The sequence below is a fragment of the Megalops cyprinoides genome, chromosome 7 (assembly GCF_013368585.1).
Source record: "Megalops cyprinoides isolate fMegCyp1 chromosome 7, fMegCyp1.pri, whole genome shotgun sequence".
In the NCBI taxonomy this organism is placed as follows: domain Eukaryota; kingdom Metazoa; phylum Chordata; class Actinopteri; order Elopiformes; family Megalopidae; genus Megalops; species Megalops cyprinoides.
In genome coordinates, this window is record NC_050589.1 from 3,852,005 (window position 1) to 3,878,347 (window position 26,343).

Sequence of the window (26,343 nt, forward strand, 5' to 3'; positions counted from 1 at the left end):
TCACAGTGTGTGACAAATTCAACTGATTTTGAATTTTCCACACAGAAATATATAGAAAGCATGTGGCTTTTTTCATTTTGCCCCTCTGCATTTTTGACAAAAATATTGTGAGCAATGATGCCATGATTTGAAAGTGTGAACAAAGGTGTAATGTGTATTCATGTTCTTAAATTAAATAGATTTATACAGTCATCCATTCTAATGTAAATGTACTAAACTAGTTGTGCCACAATATGTCTTCTTGCTGTGAAAAGCTTTAGGGAGAGCTCGGCTGTTATTGAGATACTGTATGCATAAATGGTGTGGATTATGTTGTTTTAAGGGTGCTGACCAAAGATGATGTAGCATTACATGATATGCGGCTTTGCTTTATTTCAGGTCTAACTGTGTGGGGTAATCTGGTACAGCTGTGTAGCCCTGTTCCTGCCTTGAAGCTAAGCAGGGCCTGGCTATATTAGCTATGTTATGGGAAATGGGTATATGGGATATGGTAAAGGAAAACCAGGTGCTCTTGGTGATGGAAACCAATCTGCAGATACAATGATAGGGACCCTGTGTTTTAGGAGGCTTTCCAATGACAGGTTGACTCCTTTAGATCAGCACCTGTGGTACAGACAGAAAGAGTGGGAGTGTTAACCCTGCTGCCTCGGCCAATTTCTCAATCTGCCCTTTTCAGATAAAAGGCTATGCTATCTCCTGTGTTCCTTAACGCCCTTGTTTGCCAGTGTTTTTGTTCTGGGCTCTCAGCTGACCTTTGTGGTTAAATAAATACAATAAATATATCAACCGTCCATCTATTTCAGTTTAAATGGAGAACAAACTGTAATTTTGTAAAAGAAGAGAGGATTATGATGGGAATTTGGTTCAACTGCTGTAGCATTTCGTCCTTAAATTAATCAAGCATTTCTTCTTATTTTTATTCTTGCTTATCGTCATGAGTTTTGAGGTCTCAAAAATATTGCTTAAAACTGAAAATGAAGTATTACTGTATTAAAATTCATTACTCAAGGACATACGTGTCAAGGCAATTTTATATGCAGCAGGTTCACTTTTGAAGTATATGCATGGTGAAACTGAAATTCATTCAGAAAAAAAAAACGATTTTAGATTATAGCTAATATCTTGTTGTATGTAACATCCGTGTGTTCTTATTGCGCTGGCAGTCAGCGTCAGACGTTTGAGTCCGAGTCCAGATCTCTCCATTTGCTGAAGATTTACTTAAGCACGCAGACAGTGAAAAGCCATGATCCAATGGCACCCTGGCCTCCGAACGTCTGAAGAATATGAAAACACACAAAGCCTACTGCTGCTTTGCACAGCTCATCTCACCCGAAAAGGCAATTTAAGTGAGCACACTGGGCTTGGAGTGCCTAGTACTGACACTGTGGGAGTTCTGACAGGAGCTGCTTGCAGATTGCCTGTGGATTGCATGTAGATGGCTCCAGCCTTCGCCTCTGGTTTCCATGAATTTTCAACGCAGGCAATATTGTCTCTTTGACCTGACATACCAATGTGAGGATATTGTTTTATTTGTACTGATTTATTCATTTTCAAAAGGAGCTTTGCTTTTGATAGATTCCATTAAAATGTGACTCTTTATGCCATGCCAATATATGGTGTTATGAATAATTCACACAGAGTTTTCGTATTTTTCCGTTTTATCTTCCATCTGTTTTTTTTTTTTTCCTTGAAATTATTTGTTTGGAAATGTTTTCAAAAATGACCCATAATATCCCTGCTGCTTTGATGTAAGTCTGGGAATGTTAATGCTGGCCTCGGGCTACAAACCTCAGCTCCCAGGACACTTGTCTTCATATTACGGTAATACCTTTACGTCTGTCTGATCGGCCTGCCCTGTGCCTCTCTGTCTCTCTCCGATCTGGCTTTGCAGGACCCCAGAGGTGCTGGCTTGGCTCAGAGACCCGGGCCCTCTCTGTCCCCATCCCGGGCCCCTCGGCTCTCCTCCGGTAGCCATGCCCTCCGCCCACCCCGCCCGGCCTCTGGAGAAGGACCACCTGCTTCAGTAGGATGCTGATCCCCGCCCGGCGCCACCACCTGCCCGCCGCTCCACCCGCACCTCTTGCCATCCTCCCGTCCGCCGGCGCCTCCACGCTCCAACATGAAGGATGAGGTCATCAATAACAACGCGCTGGCCTGGCTGGTGTGCTCTGGTGTGTCCATCCTGGCCAACACCTGGGGCATTCTGAGCGTGAGCGCCAAGCAGAAGAAATGGAAGCCCCTCGAGTTCCTCATCTGCACCCTGGCCGGCACCCACATCCTTAACATGGGCATCCCCATCACCATGTACTCCGTCATCCAGCTGCGCCGCCAGCACTCCAGCTACGAGTGGAACGAGGGGCTCTGCAAGGTCTTCGTCTCCACCTTCTACACCCTCACCCTGGTCACCTGCTTCTCCGTCACCTCCCTCTCCTACCACCGCATGTGGATGGTGCGCTGGCCGGTCAACTACAGGTAAGGGTTAGAGCGTCGTGTCACTGCTGTGTTGGTGGCTGTGTGGTGTTGATCTTTGGCTGTTATTCCCTGTCTAGTGCTCACCCTCCCCTGTGTCCCCTTGGCCTGCCCACAGTGGCAGGAAGAGAAACCTCAGAGGTGTCTGTCTGTGGTATTACATTTTCAGAAATAGTTACTGGGATCTTCTGTATGTATTGTAGCCGAACGTCAGGCAGATAATTGGTAAAACCTTTCGGAGCTTGTGTTACAGTGCTTTTCCTTTCGGATCCTTGTCATTTTTAGTGTCATTTTTTTTCAAGCCGTCACGACAGTTCTTTTTCTCACATGCACACCTCAAAGCTTGAAAGCTGCACCGTCTATTTGTGCTTTCCCTGCCGTCCCCGTCAGAAACTGAGGAAACTGGGAAGGTGGCCAGGTTCCTGCCACCTGCCCCGTTTGGGCAGTGTAGTGTCCAGTTCACCGCTCCGGTCAGATACAGCAAAGATGCCTGCAATGCTGTGTGAGTTCCTGCGAGCAGCGAAGACAGTAGATACTGAGGATTAAACAAAATTGTAGTTTTGCTTCTTGTCGAAGTCCTCAGTAGAGCAGCCAGTGACTGTCCCTTAGTCTGATGTTTATCTCTATAGACTTCAGATGGGGCATGTGCGTTACAGTTCTGATGTTTTTTTTTAACAGCAGTATTCTTTTTTTTTCCACAAAATACAGCGGAAAAATCTCGGAAACACGTCCATTCAGCTCAGCTCTTTCAAGCCACGGGGAAGTAACGCCGGTCAATAAATGGGATAAAAGCACTGCGCTAATGTGGGTCTCTCTATGGCTCTGTAACTATAGTAACACAACTATTTATAATCCAGTCCGTTTGGTTTTGTTAAAATTGTAAATTAAGTCTGTGAAGTGAACGTATTCAGCTCATCCGAACAAAGCAGCTCAATTAGCTTGGCTGCCACACTAATATCACTGAGACCTGTATAGCGCCCAGCTTTTGCCGCTCCCGGCAAGCTTTATTAAAAAGTGCAATGGTGTATGATGTTGTGTTTTCCACCTCTTCTGTATCTACATGTCTTAATGCGTGTGCCACATTGGCCAGTATGACTTGTTGCCAAGGCTGTTTAGCAACAACCAGTCCAGTCACTGAGCCTTCACAGTGTTTGAACCACTCTGATTCACTCATGATGTCAAACGTTTATAAGAATCTTACTCATGTCAATGAAGTGAGTGGATTGAAGTGCACTTGTAACACTTCTGTGACCTCAGGCTGAACATCCGCACTGTAGGTAAATGTGTTGTAGTTCTCATCCAGTTATATTGTTGATGGTTTGTCCTTTCGCATCACTGCTATTGTTCTGATGCAGATGAGAATATTTAGTTTGATGCATCCAGAAGCACACATTTGTTGGCATTGAACTGCTATGGGAGATTTCTTTTTTCACTGTGTCCCGTCAGTTTTACTTTTCTTCTGTCAGACTTTTTCAAAGCATTCTGGGTGCTCCAAATTAGCAGGTTTTCAATTGTCACCCACACCAGGACACTGACCGTTGAAAGCAGTATCTTTTATTTCATTGACGTGGTGTCATTGACGTCTCTGAGCTAACGTGTGTGATCTAAAGAGAGCCGCTTGTGCAGCTGATGTGTATTTTCTCCTCTCAGGCCACATCTGTTTGTGTGATATCTAGGTAATGCAAGGCGATTTAGCAGAGCATGTGAACAGTCATTCAGGCAGTCCCATCTGCTAATTACAGCGAGTAGAAATTACACCCCCTTACTTACACTCCGTTGACATAAACCGAGTACAGTCAATTTGGGGGTGGGGTTGGGGGATCCATTTTATCTATTATTAGCACTTTTGAGCAGGAGTTGAATGCATTCTAGGTGTGCGGCTTCACATCTCAGATCCATCTGATCCCCGTGTCATGAGCCTTCAAAGCCGGATCGAACTGCACTCTGTTTGAATGTTTACCGCCGTGTCACAGAAAACTGTCACTCGCTGCCGCTGTTATTGTTTGTATGTGCGTGGATCCGCTCCTAGCTCTCTTCGCAAAGCCAGAAGAAATAATTTACAGACGAATGAATTTCCAGAGCACAGAACAGCAGATTCAACGCAGGCATACTCAACATAATTTGAAAGAATAGCTCAGCGGGTGATGGCACGTCATGCAATATGTTGAGACACCATACAGTGGGAAATTATAATAATTATATTTATTGTAATAATAAAAACATAATTTTCTTGACTGCCAGGTCAGTATAAAGACAGACAAAAGGGACTGTTTTTTTGTGAGGAAAACCTTACAAAACAAACACGGGTAGATTGTGCAACCATATATTTTATAAAGCACATCTATGTGTCTGGGGGGCAGTGTGATGTATTTGGTAAGGAGCTGGTAAGATGCTTGATTCCCAGATGGGGCTCTGCTGTTTTATCTTGGAGCAAGGTATCTAACCCGAATAGCGTCAGTGAGCACCCAGCTGCATAAATGAAAACGTGAAAATGTAAGCCATGTTAGTCACCCTGGATCAGTGTATTTGCCAGACAAATAAACAACATAATGTAATGTTTGAGAGCCCATTGTGTGTGTGTCAGTTTAGGGCTGTTTCTGCTTTGAGGATGGAGTGTAGCCCAGTGCGGCAGCGACATCCCTCACTGTGGTCCCAGAATCATAGATTTGGGCAGGGAGGAAGAGGGGGTGGGGGGTGGGGCTGTGTTCTCTCTGAGGCAAAGGACAGAGGTGGTGCGGGAGAGGAAGCCACCGAAATGGCAGAGACGAGGAAATCAATGAACAGGAGAGGGTGCTGCTCAACACGTCTGACATTGTTTGACTGACAAGCGGCAGAAAAAAGCACACGGCTCACTGTTTGCTCTGCAGTGAGAGAGAGAGGGAGAGAGAGACAGACAGAGGGAGAGAGAGAGAGAGAGACAGAGAGACAGACGGAGAGGGAGAGAGAGAAGAGGAGAGAGAGAGCGAGACAGACAGACAGAATGAGAGAGAGAGAGAGTGAGAGAGAGAGAGAGAATTCAAACCCCGTCGCAAATCACCCAACACGCTTCAATTTAGCAGGGGTCGAGACACCCAGGCCCGGGCTGTTTATTTCAGCATCGTTCAGCTTGTTTTGCTTCTGCCCCTCCCCCAGCCCTCTCCACATCAGCTGCATTAAACCCAATGTCACGTGTCTGTTCCTATCCAACATTTTGATACCAGATATTAAACTTTCATATCAAACCAGCCTCCTTTCCTCGCTGAAGGAACGTGTCTATTGTCACCATGGGAGCATATTAAGACTTGAATTATGAATTCAGCCCTTGTCCTGGAAACAAATGCTTCGACATCTGTTCTCATCAGTGCTGAGAATTTCACTTGTTTTTTTTTCCTTCAGATAATGGATTCATGCAGTTTGATGACGTAAATCTCCCTCACACTCCAGGCAATTCAGGAAGGGCTAGTGAAAGTTGTGCCTGACCAAGCAGAGGCCTAGCATAGATTGGTGTTAGATGAACAAGAGATGAACTGCTCTGTGCTATCACCATGGCATTATAGAACACCGGGCGTGGATGTGGATAAATTATCTGACACTGCGATAACTGCAGTTATCGAAAACTGTGATACAGAAAACTTTGCTTTTTAGTGTTCTTCATGTAAACCAAATGGGTAGAATGTATCTCTGGCCCTTGCTGTTTAGAGGTTTAAGGGGGAGGGGGGCTATGCAGAAAAAAGGAAAGCTTGCTTTGCTTGGCTGACCTTTCAAGTGAGAGCGGGCCGGATGTTCCCCTGGGTTTCCCTCTCAACCTGTCTGCCAGACAGATCATTGACGACATTCGCAAAAATACACCAAATGACTACCTGCCATCTAATCCTCACTGCTGAGGAAAAGTCAGTAGAGCGCTGACCGTTGTTTTTGACCAACATTCCAGTTGCTCTGTGCGAACAGCACATCGCGAGCTGGCCCTTTGCCCCGAGCAGTATTTCATGTTAATTGCTACAGAGGAAACCCGTGTTATCGGACGTGACTCCCTATTAAAGGTAAAACGGGAACGTGGGCAAATGAAAGCCGAGGTGTGACAGAGTGCTCTTCAAAGGCAGGCTGGTTTAAAAACCCCCTCTTCCTGCAGTGGCAGTTTAAACGCTGGGCTTGTTTAGTATGCCTTCAGATATGAGACAGCTTTGGAATTTAAAAAGAAACCCCTTTGTATGCCCTCGAGATCTCTAAAGAGGAAAACACACCTACCTTCTATTATCACCCTAGACGTGTGCCGCTAATAGAATACGCTCCTCGTAACAATGCCAGAGGACAGAAACACATTCGGTAAATTGGGTGGCGCTGACTATCCTTCTGAGTGGTTCGAGGTGTGAAGAAAAAAGGAACATTCACTCTGGCCGAGAGTCAGGGAGACGGACCAAATGAAGGGAAAATTGGTTACTCGAGCATCGCCTCTGTTCTCTTATCATATAGTACACAATGTTCGAAATGTGGTGTCTCCGTCATAAATTCTTCCATGACAGCAAAAAAATAAATAAATAAATAATAACAGCAGCCATAAACATTTAATTAAAACTACAAACCTGAACAATCACAGCAAGAAATGTTTATCGGAAATCGCTCCGACATCACACACATCCACTTTTAGTCTGTCTTAAAACGTTCACCATCAATCAATTTTTTCTTATCCCCTGCTTGAGTTGATATTTGTGTTCCGTTTTGCCTCAAGCGGTTTTCTGCTGTAGGGTGCACGGGGTTCAAAGGCAAACCGCTGCTACATCACGCACCACTGCTTGCGGGGCTGTTTCATCGCAGTGCCCTCCTGGTATCAAAGGGCCGACGGTTTGCAGGTATGTTTCCTGTTGTCGCCAGGCCCCTTTCACCCTGAACCGTCACTCCTTCTCCGCAGGCTGAGCAACACTAAGAAGCAGGCTGTGCACACGGTTATGGGCATCTGGATGGTGTCCTTCATCCTGTCCACGCTGCCGGCGGTGGGCTGGCACGACACCTCCGAGCGCTTCTACACCAACGACTGCCGCTTCATTGTCACGGAGATCGGCCTGGGCTTCGGCGTCTGCTTCCTGCTGCTGATCAGCGGCAGCGTGGTGATGGGGGTCATCTGCATCGGCATCGCCCTCTTCCAGACCTTCTCCATCCAGACGGGGCACAACGTGGACAAGAACAAGTTCAACGTGCCCACCATCGTGGTGGAGGACGCCCAGGGCAAGCGGCGCTCCTCCATCGACGGCTCCGAGCCCATCAAGACCTCGCTGCAGATCACCTACCTGATCAGCGGCATCGTGTTCATCTACGACTTCCTCACCGGATTTCCCATTTTGGTAAGTCCCCTCTACAGCCTTAGACATGCACTGCTTCTTCGGGTCGCTGTGTGACACATTTTGAACAACGAAAAAAGTCTGCGAGTGTGGATGTTTTGCTACAGATATATTCATTTTGTATATACTTACGCTTTTTTCAGAATAAGTGTAGAACATGAGGGCCTGCACAGGATTCAGCTGTCTGAATCTGTGTCAAAAAAAGGAGCCATCAACATTACGCACACCCACAGTTATGGGAAGACTGAGGATTCTGTCTTTCACAAGTTTGTCTGTGTTAGGTTTAAACTTATTTCAATGATGTGAAATGACTGATGATAAAACAGCCTCGACCTGTGACCCGTTATTGATTGCCCTCTCAAATGACACTAGTTAACTAGTAAGGAATGTGATCATTTCCTGTGTTCGAAGTACATAAATGCATTTCCGGAAATCAATGGGATTAGTCAATAACGGATTTACTATTTATAGTGAAAGGATGTAAAAACCACACAAGGTATCAATGGCATGTTTTCAGATCTGAGATTCTGAGTAATTTTTGTGTGTACTTCTCTGACTTCAACAGTATGTTGAACAGTATGTTGAACAGTAAATAACATATGAAACTATTACTTTTGGATCTGTTTGCACACGAAAACGTATCACTCAAGTACCCAACTCAGGGTGTTGAAATATTCCCCAGCATCTCTGCTTTTTAAGAAGATAATATCCGTGATTTTTAAAATATTGATATCATTATTTTAGAAGCGTTTTAATGCAAGATTGGTATCCAGCAGAGTCTACAATTTTAACCTTTAGAAACAAAGCAGTGAGCCGATGTTTTAGAAAGATAAGATTCCACTGCAAGAACAGACAAAAGTGCAACCAAATATGGTTAATCACTATAGAGATTATGCATTCTGCCTTCCTTCCTGGTTCAGCTAAGGAGATTTGGTCATCGTTTAAGTTGTTGAGGGGTTAAGGACTTCCAGTGTTTAGAAGATTGATTAAGGATTTATCAATGGGAGGGACAGAATGTAAAGTATACGGTGTCAGATATCTTGTACTACTGACAGAGGAAATTTGGTGCAGCTGTGTGTTGGCTCCGCTCTTTGTGGAGAAGCCGTTCTTTGTAAATAACTGTCTCTGGTGCTAAAGAGATTCTAAGTCTCCAAATGGCAATAATATTTACCACATGTTGCTGTCAGTGTAACAAAAAAGTGGATCTCTGCTCATTGCAAAAGTAGCTTTATTGATACCTCTGATCTTGAGTTTTTATTTATTTATTGAAGATTTTTGTTCTAAAGTAATTTCAGTATCATTTGGGTATCTAGGCTGTCCTCTTAATTTTAGTGTTTTGGCAAAAAAGGATGTAAGAAGAGAAAGAGGAAGATTACAGAAAGGAGAAATCTGAGCATTGTCATCAAATGTCTTTCAAATACTATTAATGAATTATTGATACATAGAACAACTGAGATGATTATACAGTGCACACTGCAATAGGGGGATGTTGCCCAAACCATTAGCTAAAATTCCGTGTGTACTGTTATCACATATATATATATATATATATTCATATGCACTTGAAATAAGGTTATTGTTTTCCCCTGTCTAAGGCGTATTCAATTACAGTTGTGGCCTCAAGTAACAGCCAGGGGATGCCCTTCAAACTCACAGCAGTTAGTGCTTTCGATTAACTTTCAATCTGCGGCCCTGTTCATGCTCCATCACCGTGTCTGCGCTCAGGAAAAACTCACTGGTGCCACCAATAAACTGTATCGGATTTGTCTTCCATTAAATATTTAGCAGCAGAGGACCCTTCTGAAGAGACAGATGTGCTACCTCTTTTATATGAACCTGGAGGCATATATATTCGAATCAGCTAGTTAACGCTACATATTTCATGCTTTTTGTCCTAAACCCAAAATGAGTATTGCCCCCCCCCCCCCCCCTTTCTACAGATGCCCCTATCATCCAGCTTGGAGCACATGGCATGGTGATATGAAAGCTTTAAACAGTTTATACAGCCTTATCTGGTTCAGAGTGTGTTATCTCTGTTGTTTCTCTGTCGTTTCATTATTTATGTATCTCATGGTCATTTTCCAGTTTTGCATCTTGTTCAGTGCTTGCCTGATGAGGATAGACTCACAGTTTTGAACTTACTGTAGAGTGAAACCACTAGACATGAGATGAGATAGACCAGCAAAGTCAGCATCCAAGAAGAAGCTGGACAGGGGCCTAAGCTCCATCCGATCCTGATTCTTTTGTATCCATTGTTCTTTGTCTTTGATCTTAACATCCTCACATGCACTGTGGAGTATCAGGTGTAACTACCTGTATCTCCTGAATGGATGGACAGAATTCTCTACTGTAATCTGTGTGCCCTACTGTCAATTGTTTCTGACCATTTCCCTTAAAATCAAAAGGGATGATGTCAGTTGGACATTGATTCCACAAAAACATACCTTTTTTTCAATTGTAAGAGCAGTACCACATTTGAGTGTACTTGGGCAACTGAACTGCTTTGTCTTGATCTGAACTGATAAGAGTGTGGCTTGCTTGTTAGGCTTTTTAAACCAGAAGAGGTCACTACCACTGCAGCCTTGAACGAGGTACCTAAAGTGGACTACTTCCAGAAATATCAGTCATTATTAATGGATAACATGTAAAATTGTTAGCTTTGCAAGTTGTGCTGCATAAAGGTATTTGTTAAGCAAGTAGATGATAATTCTGATTCATATACTGTCAAAAGTGAAGTGTTACATGTTGTGCAGTCATGAGCATTTGTTGTGATGTCTGATGGTGGCTGCATATTTCTGCTTCCACACATCCAGCAAGCATTTGGGATGGGGATATTTTGGTTGTCTGCATTTAAAAAAAAAACACTCCATTACTGTCAATGGTGTCACTTCACCCCAGCTGTTGACTACGTGACTTTCTCCCTGTCACGTGACCACTCTAACAGATGGACCTTAACACTCTCACATTCTGTCACATTCTTATACACGTTCTCTCACAGATTCTTTCTTTCTCACATCCTCTTCCGCTCTCACTCACAGTCTCTCCCACTCTCTCACATCCTCTCCCACTCTCTCTCACACTCTCCCACTGTCACTCACATCCTCTCCGACACTCGCTCACAGTCTCTCCCACTCTCTCTCCTACTCTCCCACTCTCTCTCACACTCTCCCACTCTCTCTCACATCCTCTCCCACTCTCACTCACAGTCTCTCCCACTCTCTCACATCCTCTCCCACTCTCTCTCACATCCTCTCCCTCTCTCTCTCACATTCTCTCCCTCTCTCTCTCACAGTCTCTCCCACTCTTGCTCACATTCTCTCCCTCTCTCTCTCACATCCTCTCCCACTCTCACTCACAGTCTCTCCCACTCTCTCTCACACTCTCCCACTCTCTCTCACATTCTCTCCCACTCTTGCTCACATTCTCTCCCTCTCTCTCTCACATCCTCTCCCACTCTCACTCACAGTCTCTCCCTCTCTCTCTCACATTCTCTCCCACTCTCTCTCACATCCTCTCCCACTGTCACTCACAGTCTCTCCCTCTCTCTCTCACATTCTCTCCCACTCTTGCTCACATTCTCTCCCTCTCTCTCTCACATCCTCTCCCACTCTCACTCACAGTCTCTCCCTCTCTCTCTCACATTCTCTCCCTCTCTCTCTCACATTCTCTCCCACACGTGCTCTCTCTCTCTCACACATAAAGGAACAGTAGTATTTCACGCGTCATGGCTGTTCAGACTCTAGCTGGCGGTCGCAAACTAGGTTATTCCCGATTATTTCCCAACTCGCCGATCCCGTTCACTCGGCGAGAAAAGAAGAGCTTTCACATGCTGCCAGACTTGTGGTGCGGGCACTTAAAAATTAATGCTCTGTCTGATGTTTGTCTTTTAGCAGCCTTGCAGTGGTGGAGGATTCTCTGACATCAGCAGTAGCCTTAGTGTAGCTCTGTAGCAGTGGGTGGGTATGACAGGACCACTTAAGTCGGCAGTGCAGGGAAGCGTCTCTGGGGACTGCGGAATGTTTGGTGACGGGTCAGGTAAAATAGGCAAAACTGAACCTCCATCGTTCTTAATTAGGAGACTAATGTTCCCAGCAGAGTGCCGAGATGCTTGCGCTGGTTTATTATTTAAATGAACCTTTGCATTTAACCTCATTTGGGGGAAGTGGAAGTGGGTCAGCTCGTGACTGCGTGTGTAATTCCACGCACCGAGTCTGCAGCGAGTGTCTCTGCTTCAGTGGCTGGTATAAACCCCCATAAGGGGCATACGTGCACACACACACTCACACACACAGACACACAGACAGACACACATACACAAACATACACACACACTCACACACACACACACACACACACACACACACACACACACACACACGCATGCATACTTCTCTCACCACCAGGCATGACGCTGGAGGGGAGATCTCTCACTCTCTGTCTAACTGCACAATGTGTCATTTCTTTGGGTTTTTGTGCCCATTTATATGTATATGCAGAGTTAATTAGTAGTGTGGGAATTTCTCCACGGCAGAAGAGCTTACAATTCCTGTTTGTGTGCCTCTGCTTGTAGAGACAGGCAATTAACCCCATGATGCAAGGGGATTGTCTCAACAAACATTTCCAGGCCTGGACTGAGTCAAGAATTTGACACACTTGTCATTTATTACTGTAATTAGACTCCGAGAGCTAAAGGCAGGCCTTTCTGATGAATACGCTGGAGTCTTTTGATGAGTTAAAAAAAAAAAGGCTCCATGCTTGCAAGGTCAGATGAGTCTTGACTTAATCCCAGTCCCTGTGTTTCTATTTCACAATCATTAACAGCTGCAGAAATTCCAAAATTGGATCATTTAATTAGTTCCAGTTGGGTTTCAGTCCATCTGCAGTCACAATAAGCTCTTTGTAAGGTATACATGCCACCTTCCTTTTATCTTGCTTTCCGTAAGCACAACCTGTCTCAGTGCTCTTATTGGGGGACCATTCAGAAGTAGAGCCCTGTCACGTATCACTGCTTTTAATGATTTTCAGTAGCCCGCAGCAGCTTAAAGCAAGGCAGCTAATTTAGTACAGTACAGCAAATTGCAAATTATAAATAGCAGTGTCGTTGCTAGCTCAGCATAGCCACTGAACAAAGGTACCCCTGACAGTAGGTGGAGACTGAGAGTGGGGATCAGGGATTCAGAGCGTAAATGGTGGTTTATGCTGAAGGCTCTTTCAGCAGAGGGGCTCAGGGGAATGTCAGCACAGCGCCCTCTGTCTGCCACATTCAGGCATCACCTCTGCAGCCGTCCCAGTATATATGCTTTTTTTTCCTTTGAGTCTGACATTGATTGAGGTGGGCGGATGAGTGCGGAGCTGGTGATCCACAGGTGTGTCTCCAGGTGGAATCCAGAGCTGCTGTTCCGTGTGGGAGGGGGTCAGGAATGGGGCCGGAGGTTCTGGTTCGGGTTCTGTTCCTTGGAGAAGCATTGAGGTTGTTGGCGCTGGCGTCACACCTTTGCTGGCCCAGTTTTACGGGGGCACCACACTGCCCACCTCAGTCATCCTTTGCCAGTTCATGGGGTGGGCACCCTTTACCCACAGTCCTCTGAGAGATGGTCACATTCCCCAGAGAAAGCCGGACATGGCAGCCACTCAGCAGCCTCCAACCACAAGCCATCTCCTTTCCCGGCTTTGGTGGAACACTGTCTCCGAGGTGTGCTTCAGTTTACACGGCGGGACTTTGCACTGTGAAGCCTACAGAGGGCAAGCTGATAAAGCAGTGCTTACACTCCTGATCAATGAGAATAAATCGGTTCACACTGTGGCAAACAGAGGCTGCTGCATAAGCTAGCCATCAAATTTAAGCCTCCATTACAAGTAATTGCAGAGATTTAGGTGTCATGTTTTGTGATGTTAAAATGCATGTGATTTGAAATTAATTTCAAAAACAGTGTCTCCAAACACAGGGGGATGACTGATCTTCTGGTTCTGTCCAATAGCACACCTCCTTGGGGTTAGAGCTGAAATAAGCTGAAATGAAGCCCCCCCTTCCCATCAGCCAATCAGAGAGCTTAGACTGTGGTTTATTCTTAACACTCCTCTTTCAACTCTCCCGTTTCCACAGCAACGCTCCAGACGCAGGAGCTTAATGAGGGAGAGCAGGCTTTTCGAGTCTCATGTGGCACAGCCGACACGATGGTTACCCATTACCTCATTCTGTTTCCCTGTGACAGAGGTGTGTCCATCCGTGCCAAGAAAAAAGAAAACTGAAGTTCTTTTGACTCTCAAAGCAGGCGGTGACTGCCCACTTAGAAGAAGAGTGTCTGTATTTGTAGTCTCTTAAATTATCAAGATCCAAAAACACAAGCCAGGAGGAATAGCCCATTGCGAATGAGAAACAGAGAGAGAAGAAAGAGAAAAAGACAAGGAGACTTTGTGTGTGTGTGTGTGTGTGTGTGTATGTGTGTGTGTACACCAGAGCGTTCCTCTGACTGTGAAATCAATAGGGAAGACTTTAGACTGTGCCAGGCCCCATTGATTGATGCCAGTGGCGGTTTTCGATTTCACAAACATCCAGTTAAAACCTTAATGGCTTGTATGGTGACCGCATTCCCCTACTGCACGTGTTCGCTTTCCGGGGGGGGGGGGGGGCTGCCGTGAACGCCGGCAGGGGAAAGGAGGAGGGGCTTCCCTCCAGAGGCGAAAAGATTTGAAACATGGACGTAAATCCTGCCATGCCGTTTTTTTTTTTTGTCAAAAAGTCAGAGAGGTGTAGGGGTTACGTCTTGAGAGGACTTGGCTTGGAAACTGGCAAAATTGGAATTGCCTCGAATGGTATAAGGTGTTAGGAATTTTTTTTAATTTTTTTTGTGGGGAAAACGGGTAGGGAATGTGAGACCTCTGCCCGTGGCTGGTCCAAGCAGGTGCTGAGTGATGAGAGACGTGGTGACATCCTCTGCCCCGGCAGGCAGCGCTGTCCTCTCGTCACGTATCTGTCACTGCCATTTACCCCATTCGCCGTATCGATCAGTCAGCGCGCAACTTCCTCTTGCGACCTCAGTCTGTCGGGGGTGGGTGCTTGTGGCTGAGGATTCAATTCAGTGCTGGTTTTTAAACAGAGCCTCTCCGCCACCATAGACACGGTCTGGTTTTAGCAAGCCTGACTAAAGATACGCATTGCGGGCAAGGTTGAATAGATGTTTTAGTCTGCAATACGGAGGACTTACAAGAGCAGAGTGTTCAAGTGGAATACAGTTACTGAGACAACAGGTGATTGAGAGACCTGGTCTGATTGGTGTTTTGTGTCTTTATGCTGTGAGGGGCCAATCAATGCAGCCCTATTTCAGGGTGGAAATTCAGAGTGTCAGAGTTCCCTTAAAGTAATAGGGTCTAAGTGTATGTCTACACACAAGATTTAAACCCACAATTCACTGGTCAGGGGTCCAGTTCATCCCCAGAGATGTTCTGCAACTGTACTGACATGTGGGCAGCACTGATATGAATGAGATCATCGATATTACCAAAGATGATCATAATTCATTCACCCCTCAGGTGCCTCACTGCATCCTTGCTCTTGTGTAATAAGCCATTTAAATGCATGAGAAATTAAATCATGCGGGGCCCCGCCATTAATAAGTACCCTTTATGGAGAAAGACTGTGTACCGGTTTTGTTTGCACAAGATCCTGCAGAATTGATTTAAAGCGGCTGTATTGATCAGTGCATTAGGTCACGCATCAAGTAGCACAGTGTGTTCTCTGGTGGTAGGCTCGTGTACCAAATGAAGATGTTTGACTCTTCCGTGAATTTAAGCAGCCAATGGCCTTCTATTCACTGAGACGAATTAACACAGTTACGTATACAGCAAGTGAGGTATTCACTTTCTACAGGGTTAACTGCATCTTTTTAATGCGCTTTCCAGCTTCATGCATTTTGACTGTGAGCTTTAACCCCTTTGTTTGATTACCTGTGCAAAAATTATGGCAGGGTAGACTGCACAAGGATGTAGTGTACAAGTGTGCACACTGAATGGTCTTCGGGAAATATGTCTGGCACAATACATGAGGCACTTGTCTTTGCTTGAGAATATTTTCCCCTAAAACACACAGTATGCCATTTAGGGCTCGTTAACACTGTAATTCTAGATGGTCACAGTTAGCATAAAAATAGCACTGAAATGGAGACCTGACTGAAGCAATTAGGAACAACAGACAAAATCGCCTCCCCATCCTTGTAGGAAACACAGAAATACAGGTTAAAAAAGGCTGCTGTCCGACTACTATTACTACTACTACTAATTATTATTATTATTATTATTCTTATTTATTATTATTGTTAGTAGTAGTAGTATTACTACCTATTTGCTGGTGTAAGTTAGCCCCTTACCCACAGTGACAGTGCCACCCGGGTTGCTGTGAAGCAGAGGGGGGGGGGGCGTGCGGTAGTGGAGGAGGTGCACACCCGGTCCGCCTCGGCGCTGTGGAAGTAGCCGGCTCTGCTGTTGTGCTCTCAGGTGGTGAGTTTCGCCAGTCTGAAGTACGACCGCTCCTACAGCTGGATGGTGCTGTGCGTTCTGTGGTGCTCCATCGCCCAGTCCATCCTGCTGCCAATGTTCCTGTGGGCCTGCGACCGCTACAGGGCCGACGTCAAGATGGTGTGGGAGAAGTGTGTGGCCATCATGTCCAACGACGACGTGGACGAAGGTAAACGTACAAGAAGTCGGGGGGGGGGGGGGTGGGCGCATGTGCATGGTGGAGGGAGGGGGGGGGGGGTTGTGGGAGGGGGAGGGACTGGCTCTGTGCAGATTCATAATTTTACAAGCACAGCTTTGTAAAAACACAGGCTGTCAGTAAAAAAAATTGCGTTTCAAGTGCTACACAATTTGGACCAACTCAGGAGTCTGAGTTTTCATTTAAATTCATATTAAGATTTTTTTTAATACAATATAAGAAATTCTTAGAAATGAAAATGAATTGGGGTTTGGTTTGTTTTGTCACTTGCTCTCTGAATGTAATTTATCCTGCTCAGTGCGTGTGGTTATGTCAAATTCCCCACTTATGTGTTCTAAACTTAAGTGGAGTACAGTTTGCTTAAACTATGCAAAATTAATGTTATCAGACATGTTTGAATGATTTTGGCATACAAATTTTTTTTCTGCTGAAACCTTTGGCCAAGATTCAGTCTAACATTGGATTTCCTTAAATCTTAATAGTGAAATTAAGAGTGTTGTATTCTTGCTACTTGCTTACTATTTTAATTCATTTATGTGGTGGCCAAAGTAAAAAAAAATGCTTTAATGTGGACAAAAATGCAATCCTTGCACAATTTCATTATTCAAAAATTAGGATAGTTCACAAGGTGGTTAGATTGAGTCTAGGCCTATTGCTTTTGCTTCTTCCCTTTCTTTCTCACATAATTTACTTTTATTTAAATGTTCATCAATAACAACTGTTGTGTGCATGTGTGCTCTGTGTCCGTTGATTCAATCGCTTGTGTTTTGATAAGGGTTATTAGAACCTCTGCAAGTTTTTCCTGCATTTTAGCCAGGAACAGCTTTATTCTGTTCATCATTGGTTTTTATAAAAGTAGGGCTGGTCAGATTACTGTATAATCTAAGTTTGTGGAGCCCAAAAGAAGCTAAAAAAGAAATTACCCACAATGAAGGAATATCGTCGCACTTACTGCATAATAGCAAACATTAACATCCACACTGGTGTGTTGAGCTATCTGGTTTAGAGCAACTGTTTAGAGCAAATGGTTTTTATTAGAACTGGGAAAGAACATTTGCCTTGAGTGAACCGAACTGTATCTGCTGGGAACAATGCTGTGATCCATAAAAAATGGATTGGAAATAATGAATAAGGCTAAAACAGTCTCATTCAAAGATGTGGACATTCAAAGAACTTCCATTTCCTTTACGTTCTCTTTCAAAAGTAGTGCTTTACACATCGATACTGTTGGGTGCATATCTCTCGTGATTATTACTTGGGTGGTGAAAAAGTGTTACTGACAAATTCAAACTAAAAATACTTAACTGTAAAAAGACCCTAGGATGTACTTCAAACCCAAACCCAGCTTTTAGGATTGTCTCTATGACCAGTGGTATCTCTTGCTAGAGTAAGGCTGTCATGTCCTTCTGCAGAACATGGGTATAGCTTGCTTTTGCATCATATAAGGAGACTGTACATAAGATTGTCAGTGATGAGTGGTACTGCAGCTGCTTTTCTTGTTTTTAAAACATCTGTCTGGGGTTTAAACCTAACCCAGCTAAATCATTACCCACTCTCAGCTTCATCTGGCAGAGTGTTATGGCCGTTACAAGCATGACACTGAAATAATGGACTTTCAGTCTGACCTCAATTAAAGGAATGATTACAGTTATTGCATTAACTTGCACAAAGATGGATGATTGAATTCCACTTTTAACATTGCTCCAAACATGGTCAACTTCCAAGGGTGCGGTAGAGGGGGTATTTCCAATGTAGTGTATGCATCTCTTTAATTTCACAAGTATGAAGGCACTTTCAAAAGGCTTCCTTAAATTTGGTTATTTAGTAATCTGACCAATCCCACCTCTGCAATAATCTGCTTTGGATGTACCTATGCGGTCATGTAGACCATTTAATGTTCAGCACACTGTGTTTTCATGCCAATATTAATGAGTCATAATAACATGAAAATGTGAATTTGACATAAACCTAAAACATCCACTGAACATGCAAGGTCCATAGACCACAGTACAGAAAGATGAAGTGCTCTTGTTGTTTAAATGGATTACAGTTGTCCTTTAAAATCAACTTGACCTATTATCCCTCCCCTCTACCTCCCACCCACAAACTGTTTATTTATTTATTTTTTTTTAATATTTTGAAGGATTGATGACTGTTTTGTAAGAGATTACTTTATTAGTTCTGCTTGCCTTGAATGTTACCAGTTCTCTACTTCTTTTCAGAGGGGTTGCCTTGTATAACACAGCTCAGTTGTATGTATAAGGGTTATTTCTTGTTTACAAAGCTACTGTTTCGCATGCTAAGCTGCCTGTGCAATAGCTAATTTCATCCTTCATCTAACAAACGGCCCACATTTGCCTCAAGATCAGCATTTTACACTATACTTCAATTGCTTGGAAAAAATTTGATCCCTAAAATGTAATTGTAGTTTTCATATATTTACCTGACAAATTCTATGTAAAATGATGGCGCTAAATTATTCATTTTTTCTTGTTTCTTGTTGTATGTGTTGTTAGCTCAGGTGAATTTTTCCAACCCAAATGGTCCATAATGCTGACTCTGGATCGGGTTGCTCTTCCTCAAAATTTAGATGGAGTCAGGAATAATTGCTCTTCAGTAGACCTCTAAAGTCATGATTTTCAGTCAGTTTATAAAAAAAAAAATAGACTACACTTGTTTTTAAAGGGATTATTTTTTGCAGTTATTCTGAGCATAGCCATAGTTCAAAATTTGAAAAGCGGACCAAAAAAGAAAAAAAGAAAACGTGGATTGTTTCTTTTTATCTATACGTCTGTCTGTCTGTCTGTCTGTGTATTTGAGCACGTTTTTTTTTAATCCTGATATATATGCTTTCTGCATTTGCAGAAAACAGCCAGGATGGCGGAATTCATCCGGACTTAATATATGACAGACCATATGACTATAGCTCCGCAGCTGATATCATGACGGTAGACCGTATTGCCAAGTACGAATTCTCAACCTTAGAAAGGGGGGTCCCCCAAGGTTATCCATTGAGGGAACTACAGGAAGATAAAATGCAGTATTTGCAGGTATATTTCCATTGATCTTTTTTTTTTATCATAAATTGATACTAAATTTCTTCATTTATAGCCAACAATGTGCATGAAAAGTGGCATTGATCTTTGTCAAACAATCTATTAATTATTTGGTGATCTGCTGGAATCATTTTACATTATGAAAAATATCACTCCCTGGAACTTGAGTATATCCAAATATGATGTTGGAGGAAGTGAGTCCAAGACATTTTCTGGCTGACTAATATTTGGCAAATATGACCAAAAATAGTTTGTACTTCCATTTTAGGTATGCGTTTTGAGGTCTTGCTATGAAGTATTACTGTGCATGATTCATATCAAAGAGGACATGCTGAATTTGCCATTTTGTTCTGCTTATTCCACAGCAGAAAAGTATAACATGCAAGAGCAAAAAGAACAAATGGTGCTGAAAGATAAAGTCAACATTAGATGCCAAAAATAGGCACTGGAATTCACTGATAGAAAATCTCAAAATCATCTATTTGATGTTCCAAAGATTCTCATATTAAAGTAGCCTTACACTATTTAAAAGCCTCATATCTGAGGCTGAATTGACCTCCTCAAGCCCACGTCATATTGCCACCAGCCAGTCAGTAGTAGAGGTGTGAAATGCTCCTCTTCAATTTTTCAACCCCAAAGTATGTCCCTCAATATACAGTCTTCAAGTGCTCGTGATTGCACCTCCACCTTGCAACCGCCTCTGTGTCACACCATCTGCATGCAGTGAAGTCTGAAAGCAGATCAGACAGCAGCCCAACCATTGGGACAACTCAGCTGCACTAGAGGTGGAAGTTTTCAACCACCCAGACTTAAAAACGAGCTCGATTTGAGCTTTTACCAACTTCAGATGGTTTATGGATGCAGACGATGCGTGGCTCTTGAAGGCTGGATTTGGAGACATCAACCCCCCCCCCAATGAACCTCACCCAGCCTGACAATACACTGGCTATGCACCCCTCTCCCCCCCCTTCCTTCAGACATTCACCACCCCTGCACCATTTTATGGCAAAAGTAACACCCAATTCTGCAGTTGATTGCACAAGCCCACAAAGCAAGCATTGTCACTTAAGCATCATGTAGGCCCTAAAAGAAATGTCATGGCTCTGGCTTTTTGCAACGAAACACTTGTGCGCAGAGATAAATGGCTTGTGAGAGCTATATTACTGTATGATTTTAGTCTGTCTGCCTGCATTTGACATATATGCTGGCAGTATATCATATGCAACTTCTGTGGAGGAAGTGCAGTTTTAGTACTTACCTTCTCAGAATGGCTGAAGTGGTCAGTCATTGTCTCTGATTTCTGAAGCTCTATCTTTGTCCTTTAGACGTGAGCAGTTTGGTATGAAATAACTGAAGTTTGGAATAATAAAAACATCATTATTACCCACAGTCACTGATACAGAGATGTATACAGTAGCCATCATTTCACAACATCAGTTCATCCATCCTTTCATACAGTACAAATGTGTATGAAAGTATTTTATGAATTCTAAGTTTTTTCCATATCTGTTTATGGAATTGGGAGGAACTAAAATAACATAGGTCTTTTTACATTGTAATAATTCAGTATTTATGATTATGATCATAAATGCTGAATCATAAATCCAGTTGAACTTAAAGCAATAAAGTAATAAATATGAGAAAAAATTACACATATTTCAAGCTGATATGAAAATAATGAAAATAATTAGGTGTCCGAATTCTGTTTAGAGGCAATTGTGTGTGTATGTATTCCAAAAAACACTATCACATATATTATTGTTTTTAATGAAATATCGTTGACTGTTATTTGTTTAGTGCAGCTAGTAATCTGTGAGAGCTTGTGCAATTCTAAATTGGGTTAATACTGAATTAGCCTATTTTTTCTTCCCACTGTGCATTGTGGAGGAAGCTTCCATTTTACCCCCCGTCCCCATCATCTGTCATATCAGTGCTTTGCTGCCCTCTGCTGGTCACATTTCACACATAAGGCTACTGTATCCTCTGCTGCGGGCGTTTGCTCTTTTAAGTAACATCAGCGCAGGCGCGCTCTCGCGCCAGCCTTGTGATGTGTGTTTTTGGACACCTCCGTGGCATTTTAATTCCAAAAGCTGACGTTATGTCTCTCTTGAATAGTCCTCAGAACAATGTGGAATGTGAGTATCAATTTATAGTATATGTGTAATGATTACTACCGTTGAACATCCAGCGTGTTTGTTGTTAAGACTTAAGATGCTCGACTTTGTCTAAAACTAAAAGGAGGAACCATTTCATAAGATTTGTATAGCTATAATCTCACCGGTGTCACAAAGACTCATCCCAGACGACATTTGGGATTATTAAATCAGACTCGGCCTCTTAAGAGAAAATGCAGCATAACATTTTAAACATGATTAAAAAGTGACACAAATGAAGCAGTTACAGCCATTGGTCTAATTGATATTTGAGGAAATATTCCCCTTTGTCTGTTTTGAGACCCTGTACACATGCAGCCAGAACAGTAAAAAAGCTCAAACACTGCTCAGAAACCAAGCTATCAGATTACTTAAGATTTCCTCATTGAGTATTGTGTTTGTAATGGCACGTGCTTAGACGATAACAGTGTTTTCCTGTCTATGTGTTGCGCCAGGTGCCCCCTACAAGAAGATACTCCCACGACGAAACCGACATGTGGACCACAGGTCAGATCCCTTCGTACCTCCATCGCTGGGGCTCCACGGAGGACATCATTGGGATCCCGCACTACAGCTCTCCTCGCCACGAGAGGCGGAGAAGCAGTCTGGTCTCCTACCACGAGGAGAGCGGCCCCTACCGCAAGAGGAGGAAGTCGGAGGACAGCGTTCATTCCCTCAAGCAGCTCCCGCGGGGGGAGCGGTACGAGGAGGACTTTAAGTGCTTCAGCCGGGACGAGGTGATCAACTTCATCGACGAGACGCCGGTGCCCAGCCCCATGAAGAGCCCGCGGCGCGCCTCGGCGATCTCCCTCATCCCCGACGTCTACGAGCAGCACATCATCCTCTACCCGCACTTCCCGCTGACCGACTTCGAGCGCGAGCCGCAGGTGCTGCGCCGGTTCAGCGAGCACGGCGGGAAGGGCCTGGGGCTGGCGGAGCCGCCCGAGAACTCGGGCAGAGACGCGGGGGAGAGCTCCGGTGCCTGCGGCTCCAGCAAGGGCTGCCGGCAGAGCCCGCGACAGGCAAAGCGCTTATCCGAACTGGCCCCCCCCGGGCAAGCCCACCGGACTGGCGAGCATTCCTCCCAGAGACTGAGGACAGGCCTCGGGGGCAATAGCAGCTGGGGAGACCAGAAGAATCTGACTAAACTAGAGAGCAAAGGAAGCACAAATAGTTTTTTAAGCTCACCTTCAGCATCCTCTGGATATATCACCTTTCACTCAGATTCCATAGGATCCACCACCTAGAGAGGACTTGGAGGACCTATGATTATTATTATTATTATTAATATTGTTATTATTATTATTATTATTATTATTGAGGTTTCTTTCCAAGTGTGGAATGTTGATTATTTTTTGTAATACAGAATCAAGATATCAATCTGGAGAAAATTTATATCTGGGGAGAGGGTGGGTATTGAGTAGAAACACTTACAGACCTGTATCACTGTCACAGTATTTCCCATTCAGCTGGGACTGACACTGATATCATTACCCTAGAGGCTTTTTTTGCGCACTTCATGTAGGCCCTCGTATTCGAAAACAGGCAGACACGATGAAGCGATGTTGGGAATGGACTGTATGGTGTTGGGAACACTTTACTGTACATAAAGAGTGATTTCAGAGCTACTGTACAACACCAACATAACATTTTCTTTTACCACACAAACACATTCCACTGTTTAGCGTTATTGTTTTGCGTGTTTTTTTTTCTTGATGGCAGTGCTGTGTGTTATTTTCTTACAAATAAAGTCATGCACAAGGTAACGAGCACAGCTAATTTATGAATTTACTGCACATAGCAACTCAAAAACATATTCCGGCTTTAGCCATTTTCTTTGTCTTAATTTTGTGGCTGTATGTGTGAGACTTCTACCTAATGCCTCTCCTCAAATCTTAACAGTCACTCTCAAGTTTAAGATATCGTGTAAAATATCAGAGATTTGTTGGAGAAAACAGCTGTGTGCAATTTTAAACACTTTTCTGTGGGAGTGCCTACTTGCACGTTTACACAGCCACTACGTAGAAATTAACAGGAAGAAGGAAACATGCTGAATTATTGATTGGTTAATCATCTGGTCAATAGGTATTGCATCTGCCATATACTACTGCATTATTTCCTTACATTCCTTATATATCAATCTGATATACTGTGATACTAAAGGACCAACCTTTAGGATACTAAAGTGTGGACCAATGACAAAATACCAAGGTCTTACAAGACTGGTGTGCCACCCTATGTTAACTTTGTGATATTCTTTTATATGCTGTACCTGAAAGACCAGCAGTTTAGTCGAGGCCCATAAAGAAACTGAGTGATTGACCAGATTTGGAACATTGTCTTAAAATCCAGTTTAGCACGTGCCAACCTGAACATATGAGTGACAGATTACTTTACCTGGGGTGTATGGTAGGCACACACATGTTTATTTTTGTCTGATGGTTTCATTGAAATCTTGCCTGATTTTCTCATAAAACGGTTTGGTTGAAAAGACAGCTGTGAAATCTCAACAGGATGTTTCCTGCGTGTTATGTCAAATGCTTACACACACACACACACACACACACACACACGTGCACACGCACTGATACACCTGTTCAGTTAATCAGCCATGCACTTTGTCCCTAACATTGAGCACTGAATTTAAACAAGTGTGTTTTTTTTTCATTTCATACACACATTATTTGTATTATTATCCTTCAATTCCGGCTATGGATAAACATGTAATGTTTGTAAGAAATGGGAAAAAAGGCACACTTGCTTATATTTTCAGTCAAAGCTAAGGATGATGAGCATCTCAGACAGGTGGAATGGCCCCAGGTTGCTAAACTTGAATAATGGTGCTTGATGATGTGGCAGTTTCACCTTGCTCGTCGGTGGCATCCTGGTAGTCTGTGGGTGTCAAGGCTGGATGCCACTTGAAAAGGTGGGCAGATTTCTGAATCTTGGACATTCCTCTTTGTTATGGTATTCAAAACAGTCTCCTCTTGTAACTTTCTTCACTTGAAATTCTAAAACCTTTTTACTCCATAAACATCCGCTTAATCCATCTTTTAGGACTTCCGCCATATTTTAAGGTCAGATAAGTGCTTTCTTGGCCACGCATCGTGAATAATGCATACACGTTGCCTTCTTTAACCCTCTCTCAATCCTTAATTAAAATATTTAGACAGTCTATCGTTTCTAAATTTAATTGCTGCCCAGCGTTTTTGCATAGACGGTTGGGAATGGGAAGATGATCTGTACGTTATCACTAAAAATGCTTCATCAAATGAATGTACTTTAAAAGGTTTCTTGTGGCTGGGCTAACCAATAAATTACGACTGGTCAAAGAAGTAGCACCCACCGCTTGAAACATGACTGAAGTACCCTATCGATAGCCTTATGTGGTTTTGCCTGGTAAAGCTTCACCTCATTCGCTCTTGCCTCTCGGCCGAACAGCGATGAGCTAAACGATGTAGCTCAATATCATAGCTTTCTTGTTCTAATTTGTCACTGGAAGGAGTGTTATTTAGCAGTTTTCAAACTGGCACGATGTGTAATTAAACATTTTGCCAGTACATTTAACAAAAAACAATAATTAAAAAAAAACGTTATACAGAGAGACAAAGCTCAAATGGTCGCCGTTGCTGCTCTTGAAAACCCCGGGTTTAAAGCGGGATTACTTAATTGGTAACATTATCATGTACATGGACGTGCATACGTGCGCGCCCTAGCAAACCTAGTTATGTTTTTCGTTTTTTTTTTTTTTTCTCGATCTGCATCTTTTTCAAATAATGCTTTCAAATGGGATCAAAAGCATTGACAAAAAGGATCGAAGGATCATTTAAATAAACACATATATAATATGAAGTTATATCTTTTGCCGCTTAACAGACTTTTAAAATATCCCCTTTCGCAGTAGGCGACGCAAACTGAAAGTTATGGTTTCTTTCTTTTTCTTTTGTTTATACAGTAGTTTTAACAACCTACATTTGTAACATATTCTCTTTTGAAACTACTAATGACTGTCAAATTAATGGACAATGTTTGGTGTCTATGTTGTTCAATTGATGATTTTGTTTTGAAAGGATTTAAAATCTGTTCAGAAATATAAATAAAATGGACAAAACCCATACCATTTGTTTGAAATCGTTCTAAGTGTATTTTGCATTTGTAAAAACAATAAAAAGTGATATTCTTTTCTTGGTGATGTTTTGCAGAAGTGAGGAATGGAGTGGACATTGGTCATGTTTAAAGGGTTATTCACAACTCAATTTTCTTGGTGTTTTACACTTTTTTGAAATAATTTAAGATTATAATCTGTAAGGAGCAGAAAAAAATAAAGCAAATGTTTGAAGATAAATTGACACCTTTTTGTGCTTTGTGCATGCATTCTGACACTGGAACTGCAAAGCGAGAGAGAAAAATTGTGTGATTTGGTTTATCAGCCAAGTTCATAAAATTTGTGAACACACATTCGCATGTGCATTTATTCTGCTACTAATAAAAATGAATATTTTATTACTCATTGCAATATTATGTGTAGATGAACAGGGAATGTGCAGTTCCCCACTGTTTCTTATTTTTCAGCTCAATTTATTGTGCATCCCACCTTACACAGGTCCACAGTGCAAATATCCCACAGTCTTCTGATAAACTGGCTG

The 26,343-nt window shown here is 43.1% G+C and overlaps 1 protein-coding gene across 3 annotated transcripts in view; it reads left to right on the forward strand.

The window, feature by feature from the left end:
* Positions 1–25,661, forward strand: part of LOC118780348 (probable G-protein coupled receptor 153) — a 45,458-nt gene extending 19,797 nt beyond the window's left edge. Inside the window, exons 2-7 of one of the 3 annotated variants that reach the window (XM_036532792.1) lie at positions 1,892–2,472; positions 7,355–7,784; positions 16,272–16,461; positions 18,711–18,740; positions 21,660–21,679; positions 22,153–25,661. In XM_036532792.1, the coding sequence (XP_036388685.1) occupies positions 2,120–2,472; positions 7,355–7,784; positions 16,272–16,461; positions 18,711–18,740; positions 21,660–21,679; positions 22,153–22,944 (1,815 nt within the window). In that variant the 5' untranslated portion in view covers positions 1,892–2,119 and the 3' untranslated portion in view covers positions 22,945–25,661. Of the gene's footprint in view, positions 1–1,891; positions 2,473–7,354; positions 7,785–16,271; positions 16,462–18,710; positions 18,741–19,353; positions 19,539–21,659; positions 21,680–22,152 lie in introns of all 3 variants that reach the window. The other 2 variants (XM_036532791.1, XM_036532793.1) reach the window with 2 other exon arrangements.
* The last annotated feature ends 682 nt before the right edge of the window (positions 25,662–26,343 follow it).